Genomic DNA, 11,523 nt, shown 5'->3' with positions numbered 1-11,523 from the left:
TGACGTAGTAGTTTGATGAAGAGCACTAATAGTTAAGACTAATCTCAATATATACGTGACGTAGTAGTTTGATGAAGAGCACTAATAGTTAAGACTAATCTCAATATATACGTGACGTAGTAGTATGATGAAGAGCACTAATAGTTAAGACTAATCTCCATATATACGTGACGTAGTAGTATGACAATATCTCTTCTTCTACTTGAGTGTTATTATTCTTGTATGAGATTAATAATTATATTTAATAAGCAGCTCATAGTGTTTCCGTTTCTTTACCTCTGCCTCGTCGCTGCATCTGTATTCGAAACTTTAAGTGGCTGGCTCTTTCTTCCATATCTAGCCTCATCTGGTTACGTGAAGATTGCCGGAGAGACGGGGGAATTGTGGGTAGCTGACGTTTTTTCTGGAGGTGTGTACCTGACAAGATAGCGTCTTTTGTCTTGAAATACTGACGAGTCGGGGACTTTATCACGGACGAACGTGGTCTATAAAGTATATAAATAATATGCATATGACTTTGTTCTCTTGTTGTCGTGTTAACACGAGCTCTAAGAAATAAGTCCCAAATCAATCCATCTGTCTAGAAATAATTAATCCTAAACAATATTCCAGCAGTGTGAGGAAAGTTACATTCTTTTGTTGAAAGAAGTCCCATTGTTACTATACGATAAACACCCACGAAATGATCAACCTCGAGAAATAATATATACACACATTTCAACTGGTAACTGATTTAACCATTCTAATGAGCTGATGTGGTTATTTTTCGGTTTCAACTTATGAATGGGTAAACTTTCTTTCATGCGAAAACCTTGTTAAGATCTTAAAGTAATGTCATCGGACGATTACGTCACACTCACCTAAGGTGTGCACCAAATACTACTTTATTTATTCGTCGTTCTTTATGTTGCATGTTCTCTCAATCGTGGAACAGATGCAACCTTGGTTGCAACAAGGACAAGCAAATTAACAAACTAAATCTTACGTTTTCAATGGAGAAATACGATCTTTACATCTGAAGAACTACTACAAGTGACATCTTGGTTTAAATGTATCTTGGTTATAGACATACTCCAATAATTAGGGAATACAGCTGTTTTTAACATATTTACAATAAAGTTATATATATACTGAACATACAAGAATCCGGGTTTCGATACCCGTGGCGGGCAGAGCACAGTTAGCCCATTGTGTGGCTTTGTGCTTAATTACAAACAAACAAACTAAAAATGCATATGTCTGCGGACTTACAACGCTAGAATCCGGGTTTCGATACCCGTGGCGGGCAGAGAACAGTTAGCCCATTGTGTGGCTTTATGCTTAATTACAAACAAACAAACTAAAAATGCAAGTTTATGATCTCACTGATGTTAAACAGCAAAGTTAATACTTCTATCCTTGGATGATACTTTCACTATTTTCGATAATACACTGGTTTATTAAGCACTTGTTTAGCTTTCATCGTAACTTTTGTCGAAGTATGTACTTGAATCACAGTTATCTTTTTACGATTCTATTTTTTACTTCCATAAATTTATTTGATTAATTTTTTCAATTATTGTACATAACCTTTAAATTCTTAATGTGTCAAAAAGCGTATTCTTTTCACATCATTGATCTTCTTAGGTCCCCCATTGTATAACCACATTCAAAATTCAACAATCGTTTTTAAACTTATTATTTCGAATGATAAAATTAATGCGTACAAGGGTTAAGATTAGAAATGTTTTCATAATACATTTAATTCTATACAGTCATTGAAAAAGTCTATATATTACTGAACTATATGTAGCTAGTTATTTTTCAAATGATATAAAATATACATTCACTGTGGTGAGTAAAAGACAACACCAAACACCGTACATATAACATAGTAAAAGACAACACACAACACCGTACATATAATATAGTAAAATACAACTCCAAACACCGTACATATAATATAGTAAAAGACAACACACAACCGTACATATAATATAGTAAAAGACAACTCCAAACACCGTACATATAATATAGTAAAAGACAACTCCAAACACCGTACATATAATATAGTAAAAGACAACTCCAAACACCGTACATATAATACAGTAAAAGACAACACACACACAACACCGTACATATAATATACACTCCATCAGCAGAAACAGCCCAGTCTTGTTACTGGTGAGTGGCGAAATTCCTTGAAACTGGTATAACTCAGTGACAGTTGGTGAATTTGATGATAGATTGGGTTTCATAATCATTTCTAGCGTGAAGTGAATTACGATTACAATAACCTTTTCTAACAACGTTATCAATAGACTCATTGTTTGGAAAGCTCAAATAAATAATATATTTTAACACTAAAAAGACTATTAGCCTCATATTACAAAGATAAATATGATTGTGAAATCTTATAGACAAAACCTGTCCTTGGTCTAACCTAATGTTATATTTATATCGTTGGTCTAACCTAATGTTATATTTATATCCTTGGTCTAACCTAATGTTATATTTATAGTTATGAATTTAATGAAGTAATAATCTAGATTTAAAATGAATTAATTCGTTTCGATTAAAAAAATACACAAAAAGACCCACCCTCGTTCAAATTTAGGCTTAGAACTTTAGAGAATCGGCAAATGACACGTTCCTGTTTCACTTAGCTCAAAAAGACCAATATAGATCTAAAACCAAATAAAACAAAAAACAGTATTTTTTGTCTTTTCTCTATAATATTTGATCATACAGTAAGGAAAGCAACAACAACAGCATAAAGCAGGACTAATACGAACACCATAATGAAAAAAACACACGCTATTTTCTTTTCCTCGATATTATAGACAAAACAATAAGGAAAACCACACACAAGATGACAAAGAAAACTTAAAATGTGCCCGCGAACTTTCGAGATAAATACAAGAAAGCTACTGCTACAAAAAAGAATATGCAAATTTAAGAATGACAAATAAATAAAATATATTAGATAGTAACGGTTCCCAACCTTTTCCCGACTGAGAACCAGCTATTTCCGATCCCCAACGGACCACTTCGTACAAGATTAACTTTTTAAAGTACTTTTAATAAGTGATCTTGTACGACAATATACCTCAGTCTCAATATTTTAATGCTCCCCAGTGGCACAGCAGTATGTCTGCGGACTCACAACAATAGAAACCTGTTTCGATACCCGTGGTGGGCAGAGCACAGATAGCCCATTGTGTAGATTTGTGCTTAACTACAAATAAACAAACAAACTATCTTTAAAAAAAATTTCAACCGTCTTGCGGACTGGCTGAAATCCCCTTGTGATCCAGCGGTTAGGAACCACTAAATTTAGATGAGTGTGACGTAATTGTCCATTCAAATTACTTGAAGATCCTAACAAGGGCAGTAACAAACGAAGCCTTCACATGAAAGAGAGATTTTTATTCATTCATAAACAGAGGCCTCAAATTAACCAGTGTTGTTGTTTTGGCGCAGAGATACACAAAGGGAAATTACGTTTTGTCAACCGCGGAGAATCGAATCCCAGGTTTTTAGCATCGTAAGTCCGTAAATTTACCGCTCAACCATTAGGGCCTGACCAAGTCAGTTCAGCTTATAAGATGGTGTTTACTTATCCTGTAATTCACTGACTGTACTTTACACTAATGGACTATTGGTTTTACACTGAGGAGACTTGAAATGTAAGTGAAAATTAGGCCTAGTGTGTGATTTAGGAAATATGTCTCAATGAAATTGAATAAATAAACTTAGTCTGAAAAAAAAATAAAACTTTAAATTCCACTTCTTAATTAAAATATTGAAAACATTAAAATATAAAGTAAATGTTTTTTTTTTTACTATTGGTTTTGGTACTGAGAACAGCTTTTATGCAATACCTAATTTCTGATGGGGATAATGACCTAGATGTCGCTTCAGTTTCCCTTCTGGAAGGAGATCTTGATCTCTGCATCCCGCTTTCTTTCTGGTGCACTGCTGAGCGAGAGCGCCCTCTGATGGTGGCTGATGAAGCGGGAATCGTGACTGTAGCCCGCCTACTGTGATCGTACATAGGTTCTTCTCGAGTAGAAACTAAGAGCCAAGGTTAAAACATCGTTAACATATAAGTAAGAAGAGTTAGTTAAGTGGAAAAGCACGTAAAGCAAGTTACCTGTGTGAAGTCAGTCCACAGTATGTATGGTCCTTAAACCTTTACACATATTATATTCAGATTCTGTTTAAAAATGACGGTTCGCAAATATATAAACCTAAACGTAATACATTTTGCACATAACTGAATTAAAGGTAAGATGTCTGTTAAATCGTACCCCCCCCCTTTTTTTTACTTTCTTGTAACCACGAAAAATAAATGAGACTAGATGTGTCTGTAATTAGTCCGTTTACATTTTGGGTTCATTCTAGAGAATTTGTTTTGTTTGTGAATTTCGCGCAAAGCTACACGAAGTTTCTCGGCGCCTGCCGTCCGTCAATTAGCAGTGTTAGACTAGAGGGAATCAATACCACCCACCGCCAACTCTTGGGCTACTCTTTTACCAACGAATAGTGGGATTTACCGTCACATTATAACGCCCTCAAGGCTGGAAAGGCAAGCATGTTCGGTGACAGGGATTCGAACCTGCGACTCTCGGATTGCGAGTTGAGGCTTGAATTGTAGGCTTGAAAATATAATTTTTGCACTTTGATTCAATTTGTTTCTGTACTTTGTTGACGATCCCTATTCCCCTTTTAAATGAACAACTTTTAATTAACTTGTTTCTGGTGTGTTTTTTTATGTTCATTTATGGAGAATACATTTTAAGTTACATACGTACACGTGTAATCAATTGAATGTTACATGTTTTTTAACAGTTTACTGCTGCATTGGCGTGTTTTTTTTCCACCCAACCATAATTTACTGAGCCAGATGGTTTTGTGCCTAGGATTTCGTGTAAACACACGTTTAACACGCGTCGAGTACAAAGGAAGCCGCTCACAACAACATCACATATATTATGTATGTATAGCCACGTAAATCAACTTTCAATGAAATATAACCAACTTTTTAAATAGGTCATGGACATTCAAAGCGTTTCATATAATATATCTGTCTAGGTTTTGGTGTAAGATACCCAGCCGATTTTCCTCTAGGCTTTTAAAACAAAAATACTAAAACACGCACTCACAATTTCAGCGAATTACGAAAATCAGTGAAATAAACCACAGCTCTCAAGAGTAGAGAAATCTACTATGGTAATCGTCTACTGTTAGAAAACTCACTGAAGTAGTCGTAGAAAACCAGGTAGAGACAAAGTACAACAGAGAACTCGAGAAATAATGAATCCTTAACACAGCAGTTTCCAATTAATGCGCTATAAGTTACACAAATCATTTTCCAAGTGATGTGCGTTAGTGAAACACCGAATTTTTTGCCCATATGTTCTAATAGAAATTCCTGGGCGATCCCTATTATGAACCACTATCGTAGTTCATAATGGACATCAGAAGTAGTTTCAGTTTATGCAAAGATGTTTTTATTTGCTCAACTTCTTGCAATGAATATTCAAAAAGAAGAATGCAATGATATAATTAATACCCACGTCTTTGGGACCGTCTCTTGCTGCTTACTGGTGACATATCTCGACCCATGACGTCACCAAACTGACTTCTTGCCAGCAGAGGGCTTGAGTCGCTTCCCATGAGAGTAAAGCCAGCGTCATCTGTGTCGGCTAGTCTTCGATCTGCCAAATAAATTATAATCATTATGATTTGAAAACGAGAAATTAAATTGATAAATTTCAATTTAATTTCAAAATATTATGAAGAAATTATGCTCAAAAAGAAATCTTACTTGCCTAACTCTTTCAGCTATGATTAAACAGTTCTTATTATTCAGAAATCACTGGTCACTTTGTATCATCGACAGGGGTGGAGGTTTTTTGTGATTTCAACACTTTGCGAAGTACCGTATAAGGTTTGGTATGTGGAACACAACAACAACAGCAACAACAAAACACAAACATTGTGATGCAATAAAAAAAAAAAACGCTTAAAGAACTAACCTCGAAGAAGAGCACTTCCATCGTCCAGATCATACTCAGACATATCGCTGTCAGAAAGTCTGGAGAGAGTAGAAGGAGGAGAAGGGTGATCTGTGGATGTGATGGTGCTTGCTGCCTCTGTATCCAGATACATGTTCTGCCGCTGCTAGGGGTACACAAGAGGAACTCTATGATATGGAGTTAGATAAAATAATTAACTAGTAATCGTTTCGTCCAATTAGAAGAGTGAATGTAAGATGTTAATGTTAGGGTGTGGTTTGGAGTAGCCATGTTAGATTCGTGTAAAAAATAAATAAATAGATCTACCAATCTTTAGTCTTAACAATATGCAGGGACGTGTTTACCGGGGTGGCGTGAGAGGAGGGCAGCCCCCAACAAGCCCTCCCTCCCATCTTTTAAGATTTTAAAATTCTGTATATTGTGAATCCCACTGACATTAAAATGTTAATTTGTCTGCCCCCCCAAAAAAAATACCTCTTTACCTTCTTATGCCCCCAAATGAAAAATCTTAGAAATGTTGCTGTTAATATGGAGAATAACTGTGTTTCAGAACATTCTTAACAAAATAATCATCAGTTTGGTTTTGGCAGAGAAAATAAGAATCTGTTAAGTACATTGACGCAGCATTGCTGCTGACCCAACTTGTCTTAGACATTTCAAGGGTCGAAACGTTGTTTGGTGACCGATTGAGCTTGTCATTACTAACATACCTTTAGCTTCCGATCGCAGGGGTCGAAACGTTGTTTGGTGACTGATTGAGCTTGTCATTACTAACACATCTTTAGCTTATGATCGCAGCTTTGAATTAAATAACACTGGAAGTTCCACCTCTTAAAGACTACCACGATTAGTTTGGTTGTTGTTAAGCGCAAATATACACAATAGGTTATCTATGTTCTGCCTATGACGGGTATCGAAACCCGATTTTTAGCGTCGTAGCCTGCACACTCACCGATGAACCACTGTGGGCGACCATTCCAGACCAGTAAAAATTGCTCATAGGGAGATGGGTGTAAGGAATCCAACTAACAAGAAAGCTTACAAAATGGGTGATGAATACTTAAAATACCACATACAAACGTAAATGTTGATTTGGTTCGGTTCTTATAACTATTTGAAACTAGTGATGTTGAAAACTTATCACTGTTCCTTTTATGGTGGTAATATATACATAATTTGAAGGTTTTTTTCATAAGAATATGTGGAGGTTCCTTGTTTATTTCTTAAGGTTAATATATACTGCTAAGCCTTTTTGTTAGATCCGTTAACATATGTATATTGCTAAGCCTTTTTGTTAGATCGGTTAACATAAGTATATTGCTAAGATTTCTTGTTTATTTATAAGAACCCCTACTCCAGAGTCTCTGCGGTAAGTCTAAAGGCTTATAACGCTAATAACCGGGTTTCGATACCCGTGGTGGGCACAGCACAGATATCCCATTGGGTATCTTTGTGCTTAAAAACAAGGAAAATATTTTTTATAGTAATGTACTGTTAAGCCTTTTTATTAGGTCAGTTAACATAAGTATACTGCTAAGATTTCTTGTTTATTTTTAAGGTTAATATATTGTTAAGCCTTTTTATTAGATCAGTTAAGTTAATTGCTAATTTATTTTTTTCCCGAATCAGTTAACATAAGTATATTGCTAATATTTCTTGTTTATTTTTAAGGTTAATATATTGTTAAGCCTTTTTATTAGATCAGTTAAGTTAATTGCTAATTTATTTTTTTTCCGAATCAGTTAACACAAATATATTTTCATTAATCCTTTTTAGCTTAGTTATCGAAGACGTAATTAAGTTGGCTTATTACTCGATTATGGTAATATTATCGTTAACATTTTCGAATAACTCGAGAATTGAAGATATATTGTTATAATTTCTTGGTAACATTACTAATAGTGCGTTGAGGCTGTCCTCGTGACTGGTCAGAATATACCACTCTTCTTCTTTGTTGACCGGTGCAGAAGATATGTCGATCACCACCTACACACAAAAAAAGAAACCTTTTACAAACAAAGCACACAGTTTTCTACTTTATACAGTCTTTTATGTCTTCAACTATTTGTTAATTTTAATGCTTGAGACATTCTCTAACGGAAGACCATTGTGGACCAAAAATTCCCAAATTACTGACTTGATTTTCAAAGGTCAGACCTTTCTATGTACTGGACATTCCTCTTGAAGTGTCGTAATAAACGTATAAACTTAACTCCAAAATATCTTAAAGTAAAGAGTTAGAGAACCAAAATATGATAAATCCTCGTTTATTTTTCACTTTTGTTCAAACAAAATGTTAATCTGAATTGTCTGACCACTTTATTAGAATCGCCTCCCCCACACATTTGTAGGACACTTTAATTATTTGCATATGCATAAACGAATACTTTTGTAGCGTGTCAAGTGATTGGCTGATCCATATCATGGTTGGTCTGCTAGAAAACCGGTGATTGGCTGATCCATATCATGGTTGGTCTGCTAGAAAACCAATGATTGGCTGATCCATATCATGGTTGGTCTGCTACAAAACCAATGGTTGGCTGATCCATATCATGGTTGGTTGCTATAAAACCGGTGATTGGCTGATCCATATCACGGTTGGTCTGCTAGAAAACCAGTGATTGGCTGATCCATATCATGGTTGGTCTGCTAGAATACCAATGATTGGCTAATCCATATCATGGTTGGTCTGCTAGAAAACCAACGATTGGCTAATCCATATCATGGTTGGTCTGCTAGAAAAACCAGTGATTGGTTGATCCATATCATGGTTGATCTGCTAGAAAAACAGTAAGAACAAGGATTTCTCCTGAGTTTAAAGAAGATGTTGGTAGGTGTCCATCAGACAGGAGCGTAGTTATCAAAAACCAGTTCTTAAGGCTGTTCAAATTAAACATAAGTTAGATTGTTTCAGTCTTACTACTAGGAGCAGAGTTTCAAAATGTGTCGTATGGAAACCTCCATGGATCGAGCTCTTCCAAGACAATAATTCAACAATCCAACACGCTGATATGGTTGAAACTAGTTCGAAAACTATAACAATGACTTCAGTCATTTTATGTTATCCACATCATCCACTAAATTACTGGAATATTCGACACCATAGCTCTCTGACGTCATCTGTGAACTAACTGCAGATTTTCAATTTTCGACAAAATTGAAATAAGACAAATTCCAATATCACGTGGAGTCTATGTCTCGCCGAGTACAAACTATTATGGTGAAGAAGGTCGGTCTATTTCAATATTAGGTGGGAGTCGTAATAAAGTGGTGTATCAGTACTTTACTTTAATAAACGTTAGTACAGTTTACGGTCACTTTTAACCCTCTAGTGTGAAGTTTGGAAACAAAAAAGATAAACTTAAAACTCGTGGATTCTGTTAGGTAAAGTCTACTATGTGTAAAAAATGAATGATTCAGATGTGTGGCACAAAAGTTACCATATGTAAAAAATGAATGACTCATATGTGTAGCACAAAATTACCATGTGTAAAAATGAATGACTCAGATGTGTAGCACAAAAATTACTATGTATAAAAAAATGAATGACTCAGATGTGTAGCACAAAATTACCATGTGTAAAAAATGTGAGACTCAGATGTGTAGCACAAATATTACTGTGTGTAAAAAATGAATGACTCAGATGTGTAGCACAAAATTACCATGTGTAAAAATGTGAGACTCAGATGTGTAGCACAAATATTACCATGTGTAAAAAATGTATGACTCAGATGTGTAGCACAAAATTACCATGTGTAAAAAATTTGAGACTCAGGTGTGTAGCACAAAAATTACCATATGTAAAAAAAAATTATGACTCAGATGTGTAGCACAAAAATTACCATGTGTAAAAAATGTGAGACTCAGGTGTGTAACAGAAAAATTACTATGTGTAAAAAATGAATGACTCAGATGTGTAGCACAGAAATTACCATGTGTAAAAAATGTAAGACTCAGATGTGTTGCACAAAAATGAGCACGAGACTTTAATACTTATGCTTATGATGAGTCAAATGTAAGCAGAAAAGGAAACTAAGAATTGTTATTGGTTATAAAATTGTTTAATAAACATTATCTCCTTTTTTGCTGTTCTTAAACACATGTTTTAATGACACTGAACTTTCGGTCCTACATGTTGAATATTTCGTTTCAAACAGTGTTTATTTGTAGAAATCACAAGAAGAGTCATTACTGACAGTTGGAGTCATTTTATAGGTCTGGTTTGTTTTGAATTTCGCGCAAAGCTACACGAGGGTTAGCTGCGCTAGCCGTCCCTAATTTAGCAGTTTAAAACAAGAGGGAAGGCAGCTAGTCATCACCACCCACCGCCAACTCTTGGGCTACTCTTTTACCAACGAATAGTGGGATTGACCATCACATTATAACGCCCCAACGGCTAAAAGGGCGAGCATGTTTTATGGGAGGGGGATTCGAACCCGCGACCCTCAGATTGCGAGTCGAACGCCGTAACCACCTGGCCATGTCGGGCCCATTTTTATAGGTTTAGATTTAATACATATACATATAAATGTAGTTAGTAGTTAATAATATTACTCTACAAACAATCCCACCACTGGAAATATGGATATTGATCATGTAACGAACAATATCTAAACTACTAGTCCACACGAGTTCTTTACCTCTCCCAGGAAATCATTAACTCCATATCGGTCATAATCCCAAACTGCAAGTTCTAAAGCTCGTGCCTTCAGGTCCGTCCCCCTCAGCGGAGAATACACAAACGTCTGGTTCCACTTGGGGTCACTAGTGTCGGCAATGGTTTTTGTTCGTCGTTTGCTCTTTTCGCTTGAAGATGTGAACAAATCAACATTAGGTAAGAAACATTTAACAATCACGTAATTATCTAGATTACAAAAAAAATTAAATCCACATTAAAAGTGTAACTAATACCCAAATACAGCAAGAGGACTACAACATAGTTAAAAATAAACAATGACGAATAACACAGTGAAGGTAAACAGTAACGATAAACAATAAAATATATCATAGTAAAAATAAATAATGACGAATAACACAGTGAAGGTAAACAGTAACGATAAACAATAAAATATATCATAGTAAAAATAAATAATGACGAATAACACAGTGAAGGTAAACAGTAACGATAAACAATAAAATATATCATAGTAAAAATAAATAATGAAATACAACATAGTAAAAATAAACAATAAAATACAACATAGTAAAAATAAACAATAAAATACAATATAGCAAAAATAAACAATAAAATATATCATAGTAAAAATAAACAATAAAATACAACATAGTAAAAATAAACAATGACGAATAACACAGTGAAGGTAAACAGTAACGATAAACAATAAAATATATCATAGTAAAAATAAACAATAAACTACAATACAGTAAAAATAAACAATAAAATACAACATAGTAAAAATAAACAATGACGAATAACACAGTGAAGGTAAACAGTAACGATAAACAATAAAATATAACATAGTAAAAATAAACAATGACG

General features: G+C 34.8%; 1 protein-coding gene across 1 annotated transcript in view; it reads right to left on the bottom strand.

Moving 5' to 3' along the window:
- LOC106474431 (regulating synaptic membrane exocytosis protein 2-like) overlaps window positions 1-11,523 on the bottom strand; it is a gene marked incomplete at its 3' end in the record, with an annotated part of 37,555 nt that overhangs the window by 4,621 nt on the left and 21,411 nt on the right. Inside the window, exons 7-12 of the mRNA XM_022402739.1 lie at window positions 10,664-10,829; window positions 7,920-8,009; window positions 6,024-6,168; window positions 5,562-5,702; window positions 3,864-4,056; window positions 277-485 (exon numbers count right to left, since the gene is read on the bottom strand). Of these exons, the coding sequence (XP_022258447.1) occupies window positions 277-485; window positions 3,864-4,056; window positions 5,562-5,702; window positions 6,024-6,168; window positions 7,920-8,009; window positions 10,664-10,829 (944 nt within the window). The remainder of the gene's footprint in view (window positions 1-276; window positions 486-3,863; window positions 4,057-5,561; window positions 5,703-6,023; window positions 6,169-7,919; window positions 8,010-10,663; window positions 10,830-11,523) is intronic.

Source organism: Limulus polyphemus, unplaced genomic scaffold, assembly GCF_000517525.1.
Source record: "Limulus polyphemus unplaced genomic scaffold, Limulus_polyphemus-2.1.2 Scaffold7216, whole genome shotgun sequence".
Lineage (NCBI taxonomy): Eukaryota > Metazoa > Arthropoda > Merostomata > Xiphosura > Limulidae > Limulus > Limulus polyphemus.
The sequence above is the reverse complement of the archived record's forward strand: the minus strand, read 5'-3'. Positions and strand labels throughout refer to the sequence as shown.